This window comes from Kryptolebias marmoratus, linkage group LG11 (assembly GCF_001649575.2).
Source record: "Kryptolebias marmoratus isolate JLee-2015 linkage group LG11, ASM164957v2, whole genome shotgun sequence".
Lineage (NCBI taxonomy): Eukaryota > Metazoa > Chordata > Actinopteri > Cyprinodontiformes > Rivulidae > Kryptolebias > Kryptolebias marmoratus.
The window spans coordinates 11,659,087-11,686,291 of NC_051440.1; the positions used below are offsets into that span (position 1 = coordinate 11,659,087).

General features: G+C 38.7%; 1 protein-coding gene across 3 annotated transcripts; it reads right to left on the bottom strand.

Moving 5' to 3' along the window:
* Window positions 1-352: 352 nt before the first annotated feature.
* Window positions 353-26,568, bottom strand: alx4b (ALX homeobox 4b). 3 transcript variants are annotated; one of them, XM_037978202.1, is made up of 4 exons: window positions 25,804-26,568; window positions 14,274-14,587; window positions 4,794-4,856; window positions 353-3,738 (listed from the first exon to the last, which is right to left on the bottom strand). In XM_037978202.1, the coding sequence occupies exons 1-4, from the start codon at window positions 26,141-26,143 to the stop codon at window positions 3,418-3,420; spliced, it is 1,038 nt and encodes a 345-aa protein (XP_037834130.1). In that variant the 5' UTR covers window positions 26,144-26,568; the 3' UTR covers window positions 353-3,417. The 3 variants fall into 3 exon arrangements, with proteins under 3 accessions (XP_037834130.1, XP_037834129.1, XP_017261073.1); XM_037978201.1 differs by having other exon boundaries at window positions 353-3,783; window positions 4,728-4,856; XM_017405584.3 differs by having other exon boundaries at window positions 4,728-4,856; window positions 25,804-26,564.
* Between the last annotated feature and the right edge of the window lie 637 nt (window positions 26,569-27,205).

The window sequence follows — 27,205 nt, forward strand, 5'->3', positions numbered from 1 at the left end:
CATTTTCCTTCCTTGGAAAATGTGTTTACCAATTCCTGTAGTATCCCCTTTTTAATTTATTAAGTTCCCTTTTAGACACAAACCTTGCAAACAAACGTTTAAAGCTAAAACAAAAAAAAAACAAAACTTTTTTGATTGAATGCTTTCACTGTAAACAGGGACTACTTGTGAAGAAAGTCAGTTTGATGTAAAAATAATATTAAACATTTTTGAATTTAATAAAACACATGCTGATTTATCTGATTCAATTAACCCATCAGTCGCACAGATTCAAGGTTTTTTGCTAAAGTTCGATTTGTCCAAATGAGATTGAAAAACGTTTGACCTTTTTAAATAAAGACACGATCCAGACCCATTTTGAGATCCATTTATTTCAAAACTCAACTCATGACCACCAGCAAATCGTTCGTTCCGCACAAAGTCCAGCACCTGAGGACACCTCTGTGATGCAATTCATGAGACTAAATGTGGACGGGTTCAGGAAACAGATCCTGACAACTGGAGCTAAAAAATAAAAGAGACGATTGTCCCAGGAAATGTCAAAAAGCTCTGCCAGTGCAATAACGTCTTGTATTATTTGGCACCATCAGAAGTAAAAAATACTTGGTTAATATACAGAAAAGCTGCTTAAAGCCATAAAAAGAATCTATTATTTTCTTGGTAAGAGTCCTTTTAGAATAACAAACAACACTATACATTTTTGGCATTATTACCTAATGTAATACTTCATCGGTTTATCTCTGGAAGTCCATTATTTGACAGAGAAGCAAACCATATATACAAGCAAAATAACAATATCATCAATATTTATATTGACACAATGACAATATAAACTTGAATTGATTAATTTCAGTAGTATCAACATAGATGGAGCTGCAGAGGAGAAGAGCACTGAGGAAGGATAAAACTCAGTCAGTGTGACAAAGTAGAAAGTTAGTCACAAGTAAAGTCCGTATTCTGTTTTTATCTTCAATTTTTATGGTAATGATTTGGATATGAAGCCTTCAAGATGGGTTTTTTTTTCCTGTTCCTTTCGTTTGCTGACATTTGTTTGTGTGCAGCCAGTGAAGTCTGTGTGTAGAATACATAAACACTACGAGTGTCAATCATCCTGTTGCTTAATTCACTGAGAGCTTCGACTGTGAACACTCTGACTGTGTCTGGCTGTCTGACTGTGGGAACTCTTGAAGCTAAAAACCTGCCAGAATGGCTAAACAGAAAACCAGTCAACCGCTATATTTAGGAACAGCTATTCACTTTAATTAAACTTTCCAGGAAAAACAAAATCCTCTTTATGTAATTCTTTCCATTGCAAGAAGCTGGATATCTTTGGATTTCGAGAAATGTGTCAATTATAGATGCAAAGCGTGTGTTTTTTTTCTATCAGACAACAATGTTAAATAAAAAATAGTTGGCATAGGCTCCTATCCTTTCTCCTACATTTTGTATGTTCACTCTATAGGAGGAAACAACATCACATTATTTTTGGGATGTAAAATTAAGGCAAAGGTGTTAACCTGTTAAAAGTTAGATTTTTGGGGGAACACTTCAAAACAAAAGGAATTGAGCTGCATTTGCAAAAACAAAAACAAAAACTACCTTACAAATCTATCTATTTTAGTATGTTAAAATAGTTTTTACTGGCTTAAAAACCACTGTAATGATTACTGTGACGTGTTTGGAGGCATTATGTTTGAGATAGTTGTCAGTTATCATTAAGAAGCATATAAAATAGAGAAAACGGTGTTACACTTCTCTATTAAAGTTAGTTTTATTATCACACCAACCACTGCAATGTCCAGTTTGACGTATATCATTGCCTGGTATTATTGTTGTTCTTTCCTAACAAATAGAAAAATTGCAACTGGAAGTCTGTTGCAGACTTGACATCCATAGTAGATTTATTTGCCACCTTACAGACATAGATTTGTTTGGATTTGTTTATTTAAAAGGAAAAGGAAATATGAGCTTCTTGAAGGAGAGTCTTGTGTTGCAACAGAATAGTTTATATAGTTAGATTTGCAACTTTGATTTAAGGGCCAAGGTGTAGGTGTATAGATAAGGGATAAAGGGATTCAGTTATATCAGCCAAAACACTAAACGTGTCTTTGGCCCCAAACTGGTGACCATCCAGCTCTGCAGCCGTGCTAAAAAACACAGATACTCCTGCAGTCACTGCTCACTGAACTCCTGCAGTTTGGCTCTAAAATCATCATCACATTTGCCGACTATTACAGAAGGGCCACTGATTCAGCCTGCAGTCTGTGGCAGATTTTAAGAACAAGACAAATATTCCATGCACGTTTTTGACCAATCAGCAGTGAAACAAGCATGTCAGCGTGTGTGCAGTCGGTTCTCACTATGCAAGCTGTGATTTAGCGTGATGAAGGACAGCTCACATTGATGCTAATTAAGTTTGTCTCTTCCTGCTGCTTGCTGATTGAAGCTGGCACGGTAAGCTGGTGTTGAAGGTTGCTGCTGTGTTTTGCAGCATCACGTCTGCCAGTGGAGACCCTGTTTCCTGTAACCTGAACCCTGAGCCGAGCAGGGGGAACCTGCAGGCGCAGACATGGGAGGGGGAAATGACAAGATGCTTTAAAATTACTGCCTGCCTGCTACCCTGACTGAACCGACACACCATATCTGTTTGTGCTTGATTAGCTTCATGACGTTTTTTTTTTTTTTTTTTTTTTGCAGAGACGTAAACTACCCTGAACAGGCTGGGACAAAATTATTGCTTTCTGTCACAGATGTAGTTTGCAATAGAAAGTGACAGAAAATAAACTCTAAGCTCTTTGTAGGCATCTGGGATTGCTCACAGTGAGTGGATGTGTTGTTAGACAGCTTACAAAATGCAAAGCTTGTTTAAAAATGCACCTAAACTAATTTATACAGTATGAGAGAAGGGGTGAAAGTGGCAGGCGCATACATTACATGAATATGGCAGAATAGATATAATAAAAATATGAAAAAGGAGAAAAGTAATGTGAATCTTAGATACATTGTGACATGTTGGGTTTTGCCACAGAACCTATATATTCTGTTATGATGAACTGATGTTAAAACCATTTTTTGTTTTTCTGAACTTCTTACCAGTATGAAGGCAACTTGATTTGTTTGGGACGTAAACTCCATATTTCAGTGAGACCTGAGAGATCAAGGAATAGAGGATGGAAGCAACATCTCTGCATTTTTCTTACTTTCAGCATCTGCTGATTCTGATTGTCACATTTGTCTTTTCGTGTTGGCTGCTGTTACAGGCTCTCTCATCTCCACAGTCTATTCATGTGACCTGCATTATTATTATTATTAGTGCTTTCAGATTCCCCTCCTCCCCTTCCTATCCTCCACCCCCCTCAGTGCTTGCTGATGGCTGCTGGCCCTATATGGAGGCAGGATGGAGCCTGCGATGGGACATCATGTAGCCCAGGAGATGGCTGCGCTGTGTTCCTTGGCCTTCATGCGCAGCGCGGCTATGCTGGAAGACTTGCGGTCTGGATCCACATTGAGGTCGTAGCCATTGATTCCCCCACCAATCCCAGCACCCCCAAACAGGCTACCCATGTGTGTCTGTCCCATGTGGCTGCTCCCTGGACTGGGCACACCCAGGAAGTCAGAGACACCGCCAGGGCCGTGAGGGTGAGGGGGCATGCAGGAGGGAACTGAATCACATGGCACAACGCAGCCTGGCACCGGAGACGCTCCGCTGCTGCTCCCAATCCATGAAGGGTTCTGGATCTGAAGAAGAACATCAGATAGTTCAGATCTTATGAAGTGGGGGTTCTGTGGAAAGGTTATAAACAATTAGTATCTTGCCTATTGTAGATAGCGCTTTGAATTACAACAGTTTGTAAAAATCGAGTTATTCTGACCAGATTGAAGAGGTAACAAATAGGCTCCAATCTCAAAAATGGAGCCTACAAAATATAAAGGTTTATAAAATAGTGTTTGCATAAACCACTATGACCTTTGTGAGTCAGAAATTATTTTTAACACAGCAGCAATTTGGTCTTGGCCTCACTCCGACTAGCCGTTAGCTCGTGAATTTGGTCAAACTTAAACTTTTTTTCTAAACTGAGATTGCTCAAAGGTCTTTTTACAACAGGTAAGATATTATTGACTATAACTGGTTTTATTTAACATAAGTTTTTTTAAAAATGACAATATGAAAAGATTTGAACAAAAAGGGCAAATAACCCCACAGAAAATTGCCACTCAGATCTTTCACTTTAACTTTACAGTGGTCGTTATTCACATAAAGTCGAGTCCTGAACTCCTTCATGAGTTAGGAGCAATATCGGTAACTGTTAGAGTTACTCCATAGAGCTTGCTAATATTATCGTAATAATGTAGTCACAATTTTCTTTTTTCCTTTTTTTATTCAGATGAAAAGACCTAAAATATGAATTCAAATCAATTCAAGTCTTGTTAGTTAGTATTTTCCTTAATTATGGTAAAAAACATTTGAAAACAGAGTTTAAATTTAAAATCTTCATCTGACTTCAAAACATGACACTAAATAAATGATATGTTAGGTTTGTAACTGCTAGATGCACAAATTAGCACCTTTTGTCAGCCGGTTTATTAAAGATGACAAATTGTTTTTGATGCATAGGTTTTTGCAGGTTTAATCATCTTTATCTTGATTTTGTCATTAAAATCATATATGCCTCATATGACAAGCACCTCCAATGCACAATGACTGAAAGGCCACTGATTTTCGTTACCTGTGCATAATTTTCAGGCCGAGTGAGTAGGGGCAACTCGTAAGCAGTCGAGAAGTGTGTGCGGACCTGTTGCATCTGACCGAAGCGCTCTCTCTTCCTCCACTTGGCTCTGCGATTCTGGAACCACACCTGAGAGGAAAACAGCCCATCAGGAGGAGATGTCATAACTCTGCCAAACTCTCACATCAAGAGCAACACAAAGTAAGACAAAGGAAATTAAGAAAAGAATAAAAAAAATGGTGTCATCGTTTGCTCAGTAAGTCAAAGTAAGAAACTGAAGCACATAGAATGAGTGAAGGGAATAAATTCTGCCACACATGAAAGTCCAGGCCCGATAGTTGTAAGACTTGACGTGTCTTTAAAGTGCCGCCCACACTGAGCTATTGATGCGACTCCCCTGGTCCAGAACGTTTCAGCTCCTTCCTTTGATACTCGGGCATCTGCCTCCCTTCACCCTGCCAGCGTCGACAGATCCACATCTGGGCCCACAGCTGTTCATAAATCACTCTCAGAGAGGTGTGCTCTCTCCCACATGTCAGCACAGCGGGATACTGCGGGGAATCCTTCGGGTTGAAGCCATGAAACAAGTGCTGAACCTTTAACCAAGATGGCACGTGAGGATTAACAAACGTGTTTTTATCCCTGGGTTGTTTTTTTAAGCACCGGTTGCAGGTTTGTTGTCAGTCATCGACGAAGCAGAAACCAGGCAGCTTTTAAGAGTCTGTGCTTTCAGTAACCTGCTGACTGACCAAGTGCAGACTCCTCTGCTCACTTCTCCTTAAATCAAAGAAAGCGTGGCTGAAGGGGGGGGCGGGGGCGATGAATAAAAGTGTGGTCTGAGCAGAAAATTACACAGACTCAGAGAATTCCTGAAATGGAGGCAACGTGCTATAAATAAACCCAAGATTCTCCACATGTTGTTATTTCTGTCTACTGTATTTTATACAGTTTCTAAATTCTGACATATATTTATTTTAATTATTATTTATGTTTATGTTCAGAGTGTGTGTAAATAATAATTTGACATTTTTACTCTTTACTGTAAATGAATTCATAGACTTGGTAGATTAAACAGCTGAAAGCTACAACTGCTTTTTATTCCTTAGAAGCCATAGTTCTTCTTCCCACTTGATAAAAATTTGGGCCATGGTTGCTCTTTGAATTTAAAAAGACAACCAAATCTGCACATAGTGCTAAGAAAAAAATGCTACCCCTGAAATTCTTCGATGAATAGAGGATTTCTACAGTAAATCCATACACCTTTGTATTTAAATACCCAACTTAAACTAAAAAAAAGATTAATTTTACTGTCCCTTACATAGTATGATTCTGGTCTTATCAGCTAATTTCTCTTTTTAACTGTATAAAGGCTGAATTTTAAATTATACTATGTTAAATATCTTTTAATGTTAAATTTAGTGATAGGGGATTGCATTGTCTGCAACCCAAGAGATGCACTTTTTGTTGTTGTTGTTGTAAATCAGTTCCTTTGCACATCACTTCTGCCTCCAAAACCTAAATTATCAGTGTTTAAGACTTCCAAACGGTAGACCACAAACCAGCGGTTGACAGATGGGGTAGAAGAAAAACCGGCAGAGCAGCAGTACCAAAAGACCATAAAAACAGAGACCTTTGAGTCCAATGGAGACAGTATTTTCTTGCCCTATTCTTAAAGTTTTTTTTCGGTTCTTGTCATATCTGTTTTTAGTCTCTGTTGGGTCATTTTAGTTTAGAAACTGCTTGGTAAGGTTCTGTGGTGGGAAGAAACTAATTTAGTTTGAAAAAAGATCATAGCTTAGACAGCCTGACATTACCAGATAACAATAAGTTTTGCTTTTTTGTGGGTTTTTTATGTTTTCAATTCGACCAGGAAAAGTCCCATTTAGATGTGTTCTCTTCTCACTGGGGGTTCAGGTAAAGATGGCTGCATGAGACATGACTTACATAACATTAAGGTTTTTCCCAACATAAAACACACACATACACACACACACACATATATATATATATATAGCATGAGATTTTCTCAATGGCTCTTTACACCTAAATCTGAACTTTATAATAATGATGATTTGCCTCCACAGCATATATCGTGGTCTGTGAAGTCTTTATGGGGGGTTTTTCATGATGATGGGGGTTTTCTAAAATCTTAGTCTGGTTTTGATGTTAACTTTTATTTCCATGCTTTATATTTTGCAAGTCTTAACTGTGAAGTTAATTTGTTACCCCTTCACACGTTCTTGTGCTTTTCACTTCCTGCATTCCTGGTCCAGTTTTATATTTATCACACCTGATATGTATCTGTATCTGTATCTGTCATTTAGCTTCTTGGTATCTATGGTCCCAGGGTGTCAGTTGCTACTTGTCAGAACCTCTTCATAAGTTTCTCTGCCTGGGTTTAAAGTAGTTTGAATTGCTGTTTGGTAGGCTACTCAAATTGCAGCATTTTGTTTTGAATAAAATTGATTCATCATCTTTCGCTGCTTAATTCTCCTTCTCAGTGTCGGGTCCTCTTTGCCATCTACAAATAATACTGTAGAGCAGCATTTCAAAGTTGCACATTTTATGTTTGAACAGATTCTGTGAAGGCTGTAGACTCAGTAATAATTAATATTTAATAATTTAATTTTCATATTTAATTAAAAGCATTATTTGAAGGATCCATATCACCCACCACTTTTTATGCCAGAGTTTTGGACTAAGATCAGTGCTGAGAATTAACTGAGTTGTAGTCTTTCTGGTTAAACCTTTAAAATATTGTTATGAGCTGCATTATGCAATATTGCAAGATCTGTTAACATTATGTGTTGGCAATGACTCTCAGCTACTACCCCATCAAATTGTAGCTCAATATCTGTGAAACTGACTGAGTTGTTGCCTTTTTTGTGTTAGCTGCAGCAGCCATCTTAAATCAAGCTGATTGCAAAAGTTAATGAGTTGTAGACAGGCACCCAGTGATTACTTACTGGGAATTTCATTAAAATGCATCCAATGTTTTTTTATGAGAAATTTTGCTTACACAACAAACAAACACACACGCATGCAGACTCAAGAAAAAACATTATCACCTGCCTTCTGTCTTTCAGTGGCGGGCAATAAAAAGGTGCTAAATGACTGAATTAATGTTTGTTTATTTCTTTTAGTCTGATACCCATGCAATAATATTTGGATGTGCAGTGAAGTATAACTAGAACAGCTTAGTTGTTAACAGAATCAAAATGCAAAGTAAATGAAAAGCATTAAAAAAGAATGCACTATTACCTACTAAACATCACAGTTTTATATGACTTTGAAAAAAAACACAACAAAGTATTTCTTGATTTTTTTTTTCCAGAGAACTTTTTCACTTCTCATTGGAAAAGTAGAAAAGAATAAGGGGGGTGATGGGAGTCGCTACATGTTTATTTGTCTCTTCTGTATCTATTTGTTGGTTGTCTGAATCCTCTCTTCCCGAGAGAGAAACTTCTTCAAAGAGACTAGAGAGCGTGATCCCCCTTCAACAAGGGGGCTTGAACTCAGACTGTGGGTTGATTCCCAGCCCAATCAGCTTGTGGTTTTCACAATCCCTGACATGCAGTTTCCCTTCAGTCACTCTCTTGATTTGCCACCCTGGTTTCTCTCACTGTCATCATTTCTCTTAGACAAGATTTAGAATCCAACTGTGTTGCAAAAACATGTAAAAAAAAAAAAAACCTCAATGCTGGTATTCAAAATGTTAGTTTTTCTGATGGAGAAAGACTGGAATACAAAAGGCCAGTTTTTATTATCTCAACACTAAAGATTTGAGACATTTCCTTGTCCTATAACTTTCTTTAACATGTAACTTCTTCTTTATGAGAAGCTGACGTAAAGAGATGTCTGACTCGAACATTTCTCGGTCAGCTGGTGAGATTAAAGAACAGCTTCTCCTTGCAAAAGTGTAAGCTGATATCTGAGGTTATTACTAAACCCCAATGTCAAGGTGAAGGGTTGCTGCTCTTTGAATTATGTCATATGTTTGAAGCAGGGCTCTGAGTCCACATTCTGCTCCCTCAGAGGATTTAGGGGGTCTATTATTGCTTAAGGTTTTCATATTTTTCTTTTGGTGGAACTTATGTTACATGAGCTCATTACTTTTCAGGTTTCTAAGCATAAACCACACGCAAAAAGGCCCTGACTGGACATATGGAGGATGCTCAGTTGTATTTAAATTTAAGCACTGACCACATACTTTTATCTAAATCAATAAATCAACCTTCTGAGCGGTAACACACCCAGCTGTAACCATTAAAAGGACAGTTTAAATTTTCTGAAGGGAGATTCGGTAAAATTGTTCTGAACAATATCTTAGATGGTACAAATAACTTTTGAATGGAGTTTGGAAAGATAGGGTTTATTTCTGACCTGACTGTGAGTTTAAGCAAAGCCTGTTCCAAAGCTGATTAACTCTAATCGTGATACTTTATGAACCTTTACAATGCTGTCAGTTTTGCAATAAAATATAAGGACCAAACACACAGGAAGTGTATGACGTGCATCAAGTTATCCATCCATTATTTTCAATTATGACGCCCATACCGGCGTCATGCAAATTAAAAAAGTATTTAAATGAATTTTGATTTTTTTCAAAAGGCCCTATGGAGTCTTGAAAAAAGACATTTCTATGTACTCGCTCACTGCTTGGACTTCCAGGCTCTTCTTTTATGCTTTTATCAGCAGTTTTTTTTGTTGTTGTTTGTTTAGTTGTAGAGCTGTTTTATATCAAAAGTTTAAAAATGGATTAGAAACTGTTAGGTTTTGAGGTTATATCCAGAAATATCCAGAGATATACGACCTAAAATCTTGCATTTAAAAGACAATGGGAAAAGATATTGCCTGAAGATCCACAGCTTAAAAAGTTGGCTTTTGTAGTAGGAAATAAAAAATGTTAAGCTACTATTTTCAAGTTGATTTGTGTTGTTACTTCAGTTTGACACATCCTGTATGTTTCAGTGGGGTTAATTGACATGCTTCAGATGATGCACTACATCACAGCATTTCCTGTGTATTTTTGACTTTATTCTGGCAGAAATATTACGATAATCCTGCTGGAAGTGCTCTAAACTATATCCAATGTGCTAAAGCTAGCTGCTGCTGGCACTATTGGCATTTACACTGAACCACAGAATTCAGTGTAAATAACAACATAATGTAGGACTGAGGGCTGTGTAATAGGTTGAATAATAAAATTTGCATGTACCACTTTGAAATGTTTGAAATTGGAGTAGTTTAAAGATGTCAGTAATTGGTTTTGCTACAGGCTTTCCTGGGACTAGCCCTTAGCTCCACAGTCCGGTCAAAATTAAACCTTTTGATTCAAACTGAGACCGTTCAAACAGCTTCTACAATAGATATGATATTAATTGTTCATAACTTTCTTACAAAACCTCACTTCAGACGATCTAAACTATCCCTTTAAGAACACAATCTGTCTATAAATTCATATTTAGTGAGGAGTAGGTTAGAACATTGTTTTATTTGTCAGAGGTCAGCATATCCGCTTGTTCTTTGCATGTAAGACAGTTTAACTAACACCACTGATTTCAATAACAAGTGCTTTTGAGGATCCTTGAAAAACACATTTTATATAACTACCTTAAGTAGTAGTTCAAATCTATGCCTCATTTTCATTAGACAATGACAAATTGTAGCTAGAAATGTCAATTTCCTGCTTAAGTTATGTTACTTAACAAGTCTTTAAGTCAACTGTTAATATTGCCTTCGTCTACTTTGATAAAAAGAATACACTACATCATAAATGTTGCCCTCGGCAGCCATTTGAATGTCTCAGGTGTTGGTATTTTAAAACTAAACTTTATTAGTTACTGAGTGGTCATCTCAGTCGTGACAAATGGGTCTTTCCTTATCTAGATCTTATTCCCCTACTCCCACTTCTCTCCTGAAGCTCATCATCTTCTGTCCCTCTCCACCCCCACCCCCTCATACGCCGACCTCTTTCTCCATGTCACTCTCCTCCCACCTCCCTTTTAAGTCAGCAAAGGGAAGTGGGGATATTGGAAAGTGAGATGGGAGAATGTTCAAACTGGGGCTTGTTTTCATTTCATGTTTAATTTCCTGACGCCTAAGCCCTCGGCTTTCCGTGGCTAACCTCTGTGACCTTTTGGAAGCGTGCAGACGAGAGCCGCAGACCAGGCGTACACACACACACACGCAGAAAACACAGACACACCACATTACATAGCCATTTCAAAAGCAACCCAGTAACAAATGCAGCTTTTTAACCTGGACCGTTGAATACTGGCATTGGTTTAAGCACCCAAAGTCTGACAACATGTATTCCCACCACATTGATTTGTGACTCCAGAGTGTGTCGTGTTTCACTGAGGGTTTGCTCTTGTAGCTTTTCCTTTGAACAGCAGTCGGACTGTGACCCGAGCCAAATACTTAGGAAGACAGATAATTCAGAAACATTATGACGTCAGATGTGTCCTCTTCTTTGCTTAGTGTCTTCTATTTCCTAACATTTAACTTTTCCATTGTTGGATTTTTTGAAAAATGAAGGCCACTGGAGATTTTGCAAATGCAGATTTCTAATTTTTACACTTAGCCTTATGAACTGCAGTGGTACATCCTGTACAAATACCCAGGAGAAAGACATGTATTGACTGCAAACACTAACTACTCTTGTTTATATTGTTTAGCAGACATCTGCGGAGAAGGTGGCTCAGTGCTCTTGGAGCTCAAAGTGCTTGGCGGCGATACAGTAATTGCTAAAGACGCTGACAGCAAAATGCAGCTTACAGAGCCATTATAGAGCTTTATTTATGCTCTGGAGCCAGCAGGCAGGGAAAGAGGAAGAGGGAGAGAGGGGAGGGCAGGGTCTACAGCTACAAAAGCAGCTTTGAAGTCCAGCCGTCTCACCTCATCTCTGTCATCCAGGTCCACTACAATTGATAGACTGCTTCACTCACACACGCACAACCCCCTCCTCCATAAAGAGGAAAAGTGAGCAGCATGGTGAAGTTCAAGTCTAAGGGTGAAAGCTAATTGTACTAAATAGTGGCAGAAAAAGTCATGCGATTATAGGGAGCTGCAGTTCGTCGTTCACAAAGACTTCAGACTGAGGATGAAACTGAAGGATCTTTACTTTGGCAGGAAACATTTGCAGTCTGCATTTCTGCTGCTGTTATGTTGGAGATGAAAAAGATTCTGCAACTGCTTGCCAGGCTTCATGTACCCCTCTGTGTTCAACAATTGAACATCCCTGGACTTTGTCTCGATGGACCTTCAGCTGAAATTGTGGGGTTTAGTCTTGATTGCGTGCATATTTGGGGCCTGATTTTAGAAGTTTGGGTTAAACCTCCCAGTGACTCTGCTGTGTGCTTGTCAGATGAAAAAAAAAAGTTAATTATATTCATCTGGGGAGTGGATGGGTCTGCGTGAACGCTACATGAATGTACTTATTTGACTGTACCACCCCAAGGACTAGGCCAGGTTCTCTGTCCCTGACTATGTCTCAGACTGCGCGTGGAAATTGAAAGTGGCATCTCAGAGTGTCTTTTATATCCATGCCAAATATAGCTTTGATGAATTTCCATGTGTTTTCCTTCCATGCCTCCAGACTCATGCGGTAAAGCAGTTTGAACGTGGTCATGCTGCAGAGAAACCCTTGGCCTCTGACCTCTTGCAAAAGTCTGCACCGTGTGAGAGCAAAAAAGCAGCGTATTCCTTGAGTCTTTACCCACCCAGCACTCATCTAAAACTGGCAGGAAGAAAGAGAGCTTTAGAACAATAGGTCTTGTTGTTCTGCTGCTCAAAAACAATCACTGTCAACATGCCAAGTGTTAAAGTCTTCCAGCGTTTTCTGTCAGGTCCCAGAGTGATTATCAGTGTGCAGACATTAAAAACAACTCCGTTCATGAAAGCATCAGTGCTTTCAGCAAGTGTGTCACAAAGATAAACTGTGTGACAAAGATCTGTAGTGAACTGAAGCAACAGCATCGACTATTCCTCACTTTCAAGCCTACACTGATTTTAACACGACTGTAATGGCTTCTAAACCTTAAACATTTGTCTGATCAAACAAAAAAGCAATTTATTGTTTATATTGTCATCGTCACACTTGATGTAACAAAATACCAATTTTAATCCACGATATGAAATTTACTGATCCCTTACTTATCCCTGCATTTTTTAGTCTAAGCCACATATGTAAAGGCCCTCAGGCCAGAAACGGCTCTTGCTACAGTTTTGTGACAGATCGAGACTCTATTGTTCCTCATTTTGCTGAAAACACAGAGCAGACTTAAGGTAGTATCTCACTGGGCTGCGACCGTTGGAAACCAGCTGGCGACTCAAAATCGTAAGAAAATTGCGTTTATAATTTAATCTACTGGAGTTCCCTTTAGAAATGAGGTTAGGCAGATTTGGACCAGTTTTTAAATAATCATTACTGATCATTGGTGTGGTTTTTGGAGCTGGACATTTGTCTCAAATAGGGGTCAAAATAAAATGGTGCTTTTCGAGACACTTGCAACAAAAGTCAAAGCTCCTTGAGATACTAGCTTTAGTGCAAACTTCACATGACTGTTAGGCAACTTTGAAGCAAAAGAAAATGAAGTTTTGATACTTCAGTCATCTTTGATTTTGATGTGTGCACAATTTGTTTGTTTTTTTTTTAATCTAGACTGAAAACATTACTGTTTTCAGCATTTCCATAAAAAAGAAAACTGATTTTTATTAGTTTATCAGTTATGAAATAAAGTCTAATAATGTGACTTTTTGAATTAGATTTTTTTTCTTTAATCAATATGACAATCATATTACATTTGAAAGCTAAGTTCAGTTAAGGTCCTAGCTGAGGGCCGAGACTGGCCTCAGCTAGGACCGAGTTTTTAAATTTAGACCCCCTGTGTAACTGAGTTTGACAGCCCTGTGCTAAATCTAAGCAGCTGCTAAAGTTTGTGATACATTACAATTTACTCATTTGAGTTGCAGAGGACTTAAGGGACAAATGTTTACTGTTGTACAAACTAAACGCTTCAGGCTAATACAAATACCTTTCACTGAGGAGAGGAAAAAAAACTATAATGAACAGAGTACAACAGAGACATTTAAACAGTCACATTGCTGTTTTTTGTCACTTGAAACCAACCTGGCAACGTGCACAAACACAAATCCTTTTCAATTAGCAAACAGACATGCGTCTGAAGTTTGGAGGTTCTGTGGTGGATTTGGTTTTTGGATCACCATCAAGGACACCAAAGTCCTGTGTCTTATCATTGTTTTGTGTTGTTTTTTTTTGTTTTTTTTCTGTCATTGCTTATTTAGTGTGTTTTTTGTGCAGCTAGTTTTGTTTCAACAACAAAACTATTTGATTGTTTTAAATAAAAAAACATGATTTTTTTTTTTTTTTGTGAATTAAGTAAAACATTTCAATAGAAGAGTTCCTGTGTGTCCCAATTCTGATGTTTCAAAAACCATAAATAGATAATATTTTCACCAACGAGACTGAGCTAAAAGGAACACGAAGAGTCCAAGGTGGAACCTGTTTTTTTTTATCCTCACCTGAACTCGAGCCTCTGTCAAGTCTGTCCTCAGAGCCAGCTGCTCCCGGGCATAAACATCTGGGTAATGTGTCTTCTGGAAAACTTTCTCCAGCTCCTCCAGCTGGTAGCTGGTGAATGTTGTGCGATTGCGTCTCTTCTTGCCTTTGTTGCTCTCAGCCTCGCTTTTGTCCAGCGGGCTGGACAGGTCGGACCCAGGGCGCTCGCTCGGCCCCTTCACGCCGGGTTCCTTTAGGTTCAGGTAGCTGCCTTCCATCCCAGCAGGGTCGACGCTTGGAGGCAATTCAGACTCTGTCAGACCGCTGTTGTCTTTTCCTGTAAGGAAGGGATAAAGAAGGGGAGAGGGGCGCAAGGGGTATCAGTAAACAGAGTTCTTTTGGAGATAGATCACTGTGAGGTTGTTGTTTTTTTTATTGTACTCTCTATTGCCTGCTTCTAAAGGACAAACAGCAGGTGATAATGATTTTGCCCATTTCTGTGTGTGTGTGTATCTGTCTGTTGGTTAAATGCAGCTTCTTGTGAATCACTGGACAAATTTTATTTGAAACTTGTAGAAATACATCATTGGATATAAATATTCAGCTGAGTAACTTTTAGAATCGACCCAATTCAAGACTAATGCCATCATCAACCAACCTTTAAAAAAAAGAAGAAAAGAAATGACAACTCAGTCAGTTTTACAGATATCAAGCTGAAATTTAGTGTGGAAGTAACTGAGACTGAACACATATTCTAAATGCTAGCTAATTGGAGTCAATGTTGTCTGTTAGCAAAATATCTCATAAACCACTGGACAGAGTTTATTAAAACATTCAGAAAAAAAATCATTGGATGTGCATCTACTACCAATTAACTTTTGGAGCCAAGCCAATTCAAAATGGTTGTAACTCAGTCAGTTTTACAGATATTAAACTAAAGTTTGATGTGGTGGCAACTCTCTGTTGTATAAGATCACATGTAATGTTATTTTTATTTTACATTATTGCAGACATAATGCTATGGTTATAACAAAATACAGTTGAAGTGGGTTATTTGTTTTAATCAAAGAACAGAAGAAGCTGTGGTGTGATTGATAAAAACCATATTCTTACTGCGTTCATTTTATTGTTGAAACAAGCATCACATTTAACTATTAAACCATTTCTAAGCTGCATTACTTGTAATACTAGTCTAATAAGGCTCTTAGTTAAGCAATGTTCAGCAGATACTCATTCCTCACATTCACTAAAGAGAGCGTGTTTAATAAAACGACACTTACATTAAGCATACATCATCACATCAAATGTTTTATTTTAGGGCTCAAAGGTCGTGCGTGTGACTGACAAAGTTATACACTGATGAGAGGAAATATCTTTTTTGTTTGAAAGGTTTGTCACTACAAGTCGGTGTGACCCATGACACGACCACACAAAGCCCTCTCCCTTACATCTTTTAATCTGAAACCGGAGCCACGTCAAATCTGCTCGATCTCGAGCCATGCGTCGCAGATGGGGGCGGCCACTCCGCCCTCACAGTTTTGCTCCAAGATGTAAACAGCATTGTGTTTGTCGCCTTCAATTTAGTGACTGAACTTACTCTGTTTCTGTCAGAACACGCTGGATTTTTTTTTTTTTTTTTTTGGTTTGTTTCTCCTTGAGAAGACGAAGAAAGCTGTCCCTTCTCCTTTAATAAACAAACAGACGTGTGAATAAATAAGCGGAGGGGCTCTGGTTGCAGGCCGGGGAGAACAGCGAGCTCGGTCAGCCTCTGTTTGCCTTTCCTGCTTTGGGCACGAAGAGCCTGCCGTCATAAATGAATTGGACTGAAACCAGCTCATGATAGCCTCCTATACATTAACAGGATCTGAGTCTTGTGCAACACTGGCATTACTTTAGTTCAACATTTGTCTTGTAGTTTAAATGTTCAGGAATGACTAATTATTTGCTCACGTGCATGTATTTGACTTTGTCACTTACTATCGATTAAACCCTCTTTAATTCGCTGAAAGCATCCAAGAAAATAGATTTTATACGTTCTAGCGCTTGTAAATCTTCTAGACAAGTTTTTTAGAAGTTGATGGCTGAATACTTTCAGAGTGATGAATCTAGGCGGTGACTGTCAGCAACATGCGTGTTTGTTTTCATAGACTAGGACGTCTTTGGCTGGAGTGTTCCTCAGTGAAATGTCAATAGTCGTTGCCTCAGAGCTGCAGCAGCCCTCCCCTGCTCTCTGGCTCAGACTCGTCCCAACTGAGAGGCTAATGGAACAACACAACTCTCCCGGCTAGAGTTCATGACCCCACATCATCGTGGCCTACCTGTCAGACCTTTTTACGGTCTCCATGCAAGCAGATGTTCTGACATCACCAGCCTCCTGTCCTCATGCACCATGCAATACTTTTTTTAATTCCAGCCCTGGGCAGGAGCATTGCTACAATGTTAGCGAAGGAAGACGGGTCAAGTCCAAGTTCCTGCCTGGCATTTGTGTCTGTGAGAGAAAATACAGTTCTGCCCCTGAGCAAAGCACACATCCTGTGAGAACATCGATGGGCGCACAGATGGGGGGATGTGAAGACGGCGAGAGGGTGCACGGAAATATTTAGGATTCTTCATCTTAATATTAGCTTTCATTCTTTATTCTGGCATCTACATTTTAGGATATGAACATATTTGTTTTAATTAGATCAAATCTTGTCAGACTTGTACAAAAAATGTGAACTATTGAGCAGCTCAGTAGTTTAATGTGGCTTAGAGTGAAAAGAGTTAGAAATTTTTGCTGCCACCTAATTGTTTTGAGCTAAGCTAAGAGAACAGACAGTTATCTGTAGGACAGAAATATGTCATAGGGTTCACACAGAGCAGTGGTAAATTGCAGCTTTTTGCTAAATTAGTCTAATTACTGTTGTTACAGCAGCAAGTTGAAATTTATTGAGTTCTGTTAATTTTATGAATAGTTAAAAGTTAAGTGTCAACATGACTTTATTAAGGTAAAACTTCACATCTGGATGTTATCTTAATGTCTTGTTATCAGTGAGATGACTTATATACAGGACACTAGTCATTAATAATAAATAATTAATTGCAATCAGGCTTTAAGACTAATAAAGAAGTTGTATGGGAACAAATAAAGTCATTAAACATCATGGTAAGTATAATAAATAAGGCAATGAACACGCTGTAAAGGGCGAAATTGTCCAAAACTGTGAAATATTAGCTTTTATCTGTTGATAAAGCTCTGATGTTCTGCATCATTTATTCATTTTTTCTTCTAGCTTTATCTTGGCTTAAAGAATAATGACAGAAAAGATTAAGAAAGAATTTGAAAAAGAAATATGCTCAGTGAAAATCTGCAGCAGTGAAACTACAGGATTTCAAAAGATACCTGACAACAAAAAGCACTTCAGCTCTGGCTTATAAACGCTGTTTCAAATGGAAAAATGTATGACTACAAAATATATTCAAAATAAATATTTGCTCAATATCAAGCCTTGTAAAGCAAAAAGTAAAGTAATGAAAGTGAAATGTCACAGGCTGTTCGCAATTTTGACTTCACATTTGTTCACATGAACCCCAGATAATAATTGCCTTGAATGTTGTTGCTACAACAATTTCAACCAAAATGTGATAAGAAATCATCATATTTTTTTAATAAAGGGTGGTTGAGCGTGTCTTATTATTCTAAAGAAGGAAATATAGAAAGTATTAAAGGTTATTTCCTTCATTTCAGGCCTGTCCATTCAGTTAGAAACCTTCTCGAGCAAAAAGATTATTTGACTGGCGCTATACTTTGAGATGTGCCAGATTCATCAGGTGTTGTGTTTCATAGGGATGCAGAAAACTGACAGAGGAAAACTCCCTTTAGTGTGGACCTCAAGATTTGCAACTTATACACATTTACATGAATTAAAGCTAAACAATAATCTGACAAAAAGGTATTTTAAACATGCAATAAATACAGATGTGTGAGTGTTGGGGTTTTAAAATGATGAGCTTTGCTGCTGCTTTCATCACCTTGCTTGATGTAGCTTAAATATGCAAGAATTGGCAAAACAAATGATGAACTTTTTTTTTGTCTTTAAGGTCCCCCTCTATCTACACACTGGCATTTATCACCACATTTAAGACTGGAATCTGCACTAATCATCCTCTTTTCTTTGTCTGCTACTCCAAACTCATCTTGTCTCTGTCTAACCACACGGCTTCATTTGCCACAAACATTTTTCGAGTTTTCCCGCATGCTGAGCTGTCTCTTCTGCGCGCTGTTTTGGAAAACACAACCATCACACACTGCTTTCGTTTGGGAGCCAAAATTCCTCTGCACTGGCTCTCAATTTTTTTTTTTCTTCTGGCATTCAGAGGAATGTGTTTTTGACAGTGGTTCTTGTTTTTCAGCATTCATCAATGCAGCTAACATCGACGATTTATCCTGTAATCTGCCAGCGTCTCTGTGACAAGCTGCAGACCGCTTCGGTTAGCCGAGGTCAGATGTTTACTGGGGTCATCAATTTAATCACTGCTGAAAACAGAGAGAAAACATCAAAGTGTAATTTAACTGGTTGTAAACCGACAGGGCACCCTCTTAGATTTTATGGAATGGGACAGAAAGGGTCAAGTGAAGCCAAATAAAATAAAACACTATAAATTAGTAACCTGGGAAGGGCTAACGACTAAACACTAAATAGGGAAGGGAATGCTTTTAAACAGAGTGCTCTCTTAAAAACACTTAAAACTGACACAATAGATCTCTACGTATCACCCTTTACATGGAGTAAGTTAAGGCAAGCATCCCATTAGGTTTGGTTGTCAACAGGTGAGGATGAATTTAGATTCACTTCTTGCTCCCAGACAGATGATTTCTTTCCACCACAGCTCAGTCTATAAGACCTGATGTTGTTTCCTCGGTCAGAGGGAGGCTCCCAGATGTTCCTGAGGAAAGATCTATGCCAGTGGCTCATGCAAGAATGCAGATTCCCTGAGAAACAGAAAAAAAACCCTCTTTCTGCTCAGCCTCAACTCATGAGAAATTGACACGATCGTGACCTCACTACTGTCGTATTACCTGAGGCCACTGTCTCATATCCGAGAGCACAGAAATGTCTCTGGTTGGGCTGTGAGGACTTTCAGAATGAAGGGGTTTTGTAAAAAGGAAGAGCTTTAACTGAGGAAAAGAAAATATTGATGCAGTTCTACAGCATATCCTTGCAGACAAACACTCTATAGCTTTTGATAGTCAACATAAAAGGAGTAATCTTAATGCTGTGATTGCATTTACTGTACTTTAGTAATGTATCTACACCAATGAACCAATTCATAACACAAGCTTTGTTTTTGTCCTCTACTTTCTTTACGTTCCTGTTCAGAGACTAGAGGAGCTGGTGCCTGTCTCCAGCAGTGATTGGACAGGAGACAGGGCACACCCCGGGCAGGACACCAGTCCATCACAGGGCCACACAGAGATGAACGACACAGGCAGCCATTCATGCTCTCACCCACACTTTGTGAGAGTTTAGTGCAGCCAATTAACATAACATTCGTGTTTTCAGACCCGGCACAAAATCCACACATGCACGGGGAGAACATGCAAACTCCACACAGAAAGCCCTGTTTGGAGTAATATTCTATTCCACAGAATTAGTGTTATTGTAGTAAGGGATTGCAACAAACCAATGACCTCTTAAAGGTGACTACCACTGAAAGAGAAATCAAAAAAAAAAAAAAAGAAGTGCCGCACATTTTTTTCTCAAGATCAGCATCTGACCTTGGGAAAGTTCAAATGTTGATAATAAGTCTTTATGAAGCTGAAGTGAGCTGCAGTCTTTAAAGTTTTGTTTTTCTGTATCACAAGAGCTTGAGACATTTAGAAATAGTATTTTATTTAGTAATCCCTATCTGTTTATACAGAAAAACACATAATCCTCACATGTGGAAGTTACATTTTTACATGTGAAAACATGTCATTTTAACATCTGGCACATATAAAACATTGAATTTTGACCATTTTCAGCATGTTGATGAGATCACGGGTCATCACATGGTGTTTCAAATGTGGAAAACATGGGAAACACATGTTTTTTTTCTGTCAGAGAATCTATCTATCTATCTATCTATCTATCTATCTATCTATCTATCTATCTATCTATCTATCTATCTATCTATCTATCTATCTATCTATCTATCTATAGGTGAATATACTGTACATGTCAGAAGGAAAATAACAATTTAGGAAGGTAGCATTCAGAATAAATGTTACTGACAAAAATGCTGTAATTATTTAAAAACATACAGTACATCCTTAAAAATGTAAAATACATGAATAAGACCAAAAAAGCTCAGGTTAGAATCAGTTGATTGTCTGCAGCTATATGAAGGTAAATCTAAAATGCCAGCCACTAGATCAAAAGGACTGGTCAGTATTTAATCCAGCTGGTTCAAAATCTTTTTTTTTTTTAAAAAGCAACTTTGCTTTGTGTTACTTTGTGTGCAGATGTTGCGTAGGTAGAGATCATTTACCCTAAACTGCAAGGACAAATAGAAACCAAAGCCTGCTGCATGTGAAAACAGCTAGAGAGAAAATAAGTGTGAGCACAGAAACTACTTTCTGATCAGAGGAAAAACATCACAAGATTAAAACAAGACTTTTATTTCCAATGAAGGTTTTTTTTTTTTAACTTTTAAATGCAGAAAACAAACTGCTGCTTTACAGCCCGTAATCCTTTCTAACCAGTCAGGAATTTACCCTTTCAAGTGCTCGCTCATTACATATTCTAATTTATTCCGGTTCACGCACACACACACACACACTGGCACGATCACAGGTGCCGTCCTCGTTGCTTTTGTTAACATCCATACAATGTGTTAGTCATCAGCACATGCATGTCTCGTGACATCATTTCCACAAGCCTTTTAACGTCCCCTCACAGCACTGTATTTTGACAGGATGCCTTTTAAAGGCCTGCCAGGACTTTCTGAGGTTGTGTTTTGGTTTTCGTGTGTTGAGAAAATGTTTTACACATCACAAGATGCTCAGTGTCCCTGCTGAGAGAGAAGAGCATGTTTAATAGTCAAGCGATTGATGCTCGATTGGTGTATTTTTTTGAATATATAATCTGCCGTGGATGTTTTGTGAGAGGACAAAAAAGGTTACGTTGTAGCCAGCGTTCAGCCATGTAGTGTGTGTGCTCTGGTTTCTTCTTTTCAGTCATTTTCCACTTAAATTTAAGTAGTGTGGGCATGTTTTTCCTCTCCGTTTATAAAACTTTACAGTTTCCAAAGTGCATTAAACATTACTGATCGAGGTTTAAAGCTGAAAACCAAATGAGACTCAGAGTCACTTGAGGAAGGTTTTTGCATGTAAACAGTCGCTCCAGCACACATGAAGTTTTCCCAGAAACACTCTCGTGTCTCCAGAGCCTCTCAAATCATTACCCAATCTTCATGTCCATTTCTGACTCAGTGCTTATTTGTACAAGGTATTGTTGAGACGAGGTTATGTAAACCAGTCCCACTTTGTCATCTCGTGGACTCTGCAGCTCTGGAGCTCCGATGTTCGGGGAGTATGAATAATAACCATATAGGAGGCCGTCATGTACATCTGCCTTACATTAATGCAGAGCTCTCCTGCAGCGCCGACCTGCATTCCTGAGCTCTCCATCAGCTCCGGGGGCAATTATTTCATTCAGAGCTGTGGGAGCAGGTAGACAGCCCTGTCTGTGTCCGCACTGAAAGAGCCCATCGGACTGGATGGATTAAAGAGATGTTTCAGACTTTTTGAAGTGACGGGGTTTTGTAGATATCTTCTTTGAATGACTTCCGTTTGGAGGAATAGAGCTTAAGTCTGACAGGATGGACGAGCTAAAGGCTAGTCTGAGCTGCCCCAATATCAAGGTGGATTGCTGTCTTGACTCTGGTTTCTAAAATTGTATAGCGGTTCATGCAAACACTGTTTTATAGATCTTTACACCAATGGCACTTTTGCAGTAGCTGCGTAGAAATTTATGAGTATTTGCAAGATCAAATTAGAGCAGCAATAGTGAGATGTTGCACTTCCAATACACCCTGTGGCACATTAAGCAAGAATATTATAATATTTCTGACAAACTAACCATGTAATGCAAACGTGACAGCAGTCTAATGGTTTAAATATTCACATTTACATAAACTGCAGTTAAATTGTTTTCTGAATTTGCTCTGAAAGCGAGTCTGCTCAGACCAGCCAATATAAGCTAATCGATACAATTCAAGTGGAGCCACTTCCAAAGCAGATTTTGTCATCTTAGAACAACTCCAGTCTTCATAATTTGATATGAATTCATGCAAACATTACTTTTCGACTCTTTACACAGTCATTATATTTACATTACACGGTTATTATAGCAGAAGAATTATGACATTACTGCCAGAAATGCTACTGCTGGCCGCTTCTGCTGCTATTTGCACTTGCAATAATTGCCATTGTTAAAATAACATGACAGAGTGCCGATATGTCTTCACTCTTTTGAGTGTTAAAGGAACACTTTCAGTGTTTTCACACAAAAAAAAGTCTGGCAAATTTGTGAACTAGATGGCTAAGCACAGCAGATCTGCATGAAATAATGAACCAGTGTGAGAAAAAAAAATCGACATAAAGTTACTCCAACAATTATTCAATCAAAACTAAAACCTTAAATGTGAAAGGTTTAAAATTGACATTTTGTCCGTGTTGTTAGGCTGCCTTTAGGCTTCTCTTGAAAAAGAGATCTGTGACCTCAGTGGTTAAATAAAGGATAATAAATAAATAAAATGTAACACCTAAAAGAGTGAGAATAAACTCTCAAGGGTTATATTAACACTGGTGATTTTGCTGTGCTAAATCCTATGTAAATAACGTAATAATTCAAAACTGACCACAGTGTAGAAGTTTATGAAACGGTGTTTGCAAGAACCACTGTGAACCTTTTGAGATTAAGTTGTTTTAAGACAGTAGCAATTCACTTTGACCTCAGTCTTTCAGACTAGCAGTTTCTTTACCATTTGGGTCAAATATAAACTCTATTTCCAAAATCAGATAATTCAAAGAGCTACCTGTAACGGGTGAAATAATAATTATTGTTACTTTTCTGAAATATCGAAAATATTTCTTTTACATATTTTTAAAAATAGACTTGCTCACTGAACCATAACTCGGCAAAAATATGTTGATTTAACTTCCTTTGAGGTGATGTTTTGTTCTTTAAAACCATTGTTTGTGGATTTATTCCATTTCACAAAAACATAAATATAACAATAACGGGGAAAAAAACTCCTAAACTGCCAATTTTAGTTAAACAATAAATTTATGCCCAATAATTTGTGCCCAGCTGCACCTCAATGGCATTGTTCTACAGCTTGTGCACTGCATTAAAAAAATCTGAAAATTAATTGTTAACGTGATACAAATATGATCTACATTACAATTTTAAATCACTATCTGCGGCACATTTACATCTTCAGTGTTGTGTTAATATATTAATGTATATAACTCGTTCATGTATGGCGCCATCAATATATAGCATATATATATGCATTTTCTTTTTTCTTTTCAAACCGTTTCCCATGTAATAAAACACCAGTAATAAAGGTTGCATTAGCATGTGAACAGCATTACAGTTGTAGCCGGAGTTGCCACAGAAAATTCCCTCTGGGCACGAGAAGACTTTAGTCATCATGACGGAGATGAAGCATCAGTATTGAGCAATATATCTCCCGTTGAGGACCACACATAACAGCACAACCCTGTTGACGCCTGAGGCTTTGGCAGGAGCCCAAAGCATCCTCCCCAGAGCCACGATGCCTTCATCTGGCTGCAACATTTTCAGCAAGAACCATTGCACAGCTCTTCCTCAAGGGAGGCATGTTGGATTTAATGATGGTGTTTTAAATGATTCTGTCAATGCACTTGCCAAATCGACTCACTTTCAGTGCAGTGGGGCTCGGGAAAATGTTGGAGGCAGAAGAAGTGACAGATCAGACTGAAAACAAAAGATTGAGTCCAGTTGTGTCTTTTTTTGGGGGTGGGGGGGGGTCACTTGTTGGCTTCACCCTGCAGGCCTTATGTGACTCTATTTTTAGTTGTAAATTGTTACATTTCTGTTCAAACGTCTCTGCTTCCATTTAATGTAATTTTATTTCAATCTGTTTATGTTTTATCTCTATGTTTTTTATTTAAAAAATAAAAAAACTCCAACTTTTTAAAAAAAATTAAAATAATAATTAAAAGTTGGGATTAAAATGAGTTGAATTTAATATTTATGATTGCAGTCGCTTTCTTCTTCTGCCTAACAACATCTGGAGTTTAATTAAGGACGCAAGGCGCCAAGGAGTCTAAGTCTGGATGCTGAAGAAAAAGACGAACTTTTGATGCATCTGTTGCTGTAGATTGTTGCCTTTTTGGCCTTTCTACCTTTTGTCAAAACAATACTCAGTTTAATCTGTTTCTTCTGTGTAATAATTTTGATAAAGTGTTGCTTTTCTTAAGTAAAAGCCGAAATTAAGATGCTCTGTAAATGACTCAAACGTCCACGGAAGTTGTAAAGATTCAGCTTTCACCTTCAGTTTGATCTGGATTATTATAGGAGTATATATCTAATATTTTACATTAGACCCTCAGTAAAGCTTTTTGCGGCCCATTTTGTTTTTGTTTTAGTTCCGCGTTTTTTCCTAATTCTTCATTTCAAAACCAGCTGCGCCACTTCTTCTTAATTTCCCTACAAAACCACTTGTGCTGATGTTAAAATAAAAAGCAAGTGCCGTTATGTCTAAATTAAAGATGGATTTAATTTTTATTACACTGTTTATTTATTTATTTATTTTTTTGCCTGACTGTGGCGCAAGAAAATGTGCCGCAAAGATTTGCGATGTTAGTGAAATTAAATAATTGTTGATACTGAGCTGTAAATCAGTGACTGAAATTTTTGTTCTGTTTTGTTTTTGAAATTGTTTTTATTATATTTGTTTTTAATTTATGAGGACTAACTGTCTGCTGCTGAAGGCCAATAACACCAGCGATGCTGCGGCTCCACCAGAGATAAATCTGTAAATGTGGCTGGAACCGAAACAAAATGAAAAATAATAATAATAATAATAACCTATAGTTGCTAGCCTTTCAGTATAAGTGGTCAGCTATCTCCCAAAGCTCAAACGAGCTCAGATCGAAACACAAAAGCACGAATAAAGCGCGCAGTCAACTTTGCGAAGAAACAAGATCGGAATTAGGAACTCATTTTCCCTTTATATTCACTTTTTTAAAAAATGACTTCTGACATTTGCATCTGCAAATTTAGAGGCTCTAATTTGAAAACATGTTCCTGCATCTTGGCCCAGAGCAGCCTCGGAGGGTTGAAAAAGTGAGGATCTTATCATAAATTACGCATTTCTCCCATATGGTTAGATTTTTAAATCCCAAACTAATGCCTGTAGAGTTCCTGGCAGGTTTCTGTCCCCCCGTCCCTCCCTCCCTGCCTGACAGGTTGGCAGCCGAAATGACACATTTCCACCTAAGTGCCTGGAAGCCCCCTGGTCAGCGTGGCCCCCACTCACCGTAGCAGGGAAGGAGCGTCCCGTTGTGCGCGCTGTCCGGGTGCAGCTTGCCGCCTTCGGGGGGAGTTTTGCAGGTCGGCCGCTGCATGAAGAGCTGGTAGGGTTTGCTGAAGGTGCTCTCCTCGGCTCCATCCAGTGACTGGCACTCCGGCTGGAACGGACTCCGGGACCTCTCCCCGAAAGCCTGCCCTTTGCCCGGAATGAACGTGGGGCTGTATTTGGTTTCAGCGGTTTGGAAAGTCCTGAACGGGTTCGCCTCTCTGCCCTGCGCAGCGGACGCACTATAATAAGAATCCATGGATGTCATGTCGCAGTATGAGACGCACGTATCTGCGTTCATACCTAAAAAAAATTTAAAAAATTAAAAAGGTACTAATAATAGAAAAAAAAACCAACAACTCCAGTTGCTTCTTTTTTTCCCCTCCCCTTTTACAGCAGATATCCTCTCTTAATTCTCATGCACTGACAAAACTCATACTGACTGCACACACACACACACACACACAATCCCTCTCTCTCTCACACACACACATGCACACACACGCACACACATCTGGGACTGGTTATAAAAAAGAAAGAAAAAAAAACGAATCAGATGTTTTCCAGAGACCTCAGACCGAACAAATGCTAAAAGCTCCCTGAAGGTTTGTCGGGGTAAAGAGGAGAAATGCCAGCCCGCCGTGGATCTGACGCACGCTGCGCTCAGGACCTTCAGGCTTTACGCACGTCCTGAAAGTTTTAGGCCCGCGCCGAGCTTCAGTCTGCGCTATTATGGAGCCGGTAGAAAATGGGAGATCAAGCTCAGAGAGAGAGAGGGAGAGGGAGGGAGGGTGAGAAAGAGAAAGAGAGAGAGCGAGAGGAGAGGAGGGAAAGGGGGGCGCTTTTTGGTAAACATGCGGGAGACGCAACACATGACATTAATGCAATTAGAGGATGAATATAACAGCTTTGATTCCTGCTGCTGGGCGGATTAAGACCCTATAACCTCTGACTCCTTTTCAGGTAGAAAAAAAAACGCAGTTCGTCATCTGGAGCCTTAAAAGCGCTGCTCTGTTCCCTGCCAACACTCGCTTATTAAAGGTATTTGTGGAGAATCACATCGCTGATCCATGTAGGCCGAGGTGCAGATGGAGAACTTCTCATGACGGTCAGTCCAAGAATCCGGAGAGCCGAGAATCAGCCCCGATATTATACAGACATTTTTGTTTGTTTGTTTAGATTTTTTTTATTAAACTATAATAAACCAAATATTAACCAAATGTTGATTTGAGAACCAAATGAGCAGCATCACCTCCAACAACTTGATGAGAAAAAATGGGAACTTCTCGATGCAGAATCAATGACGGGTCGTTGACGCCTGGCGAGGGGGGGACTGGCTTCTTGTGCAACTTAAAAAAAAAAA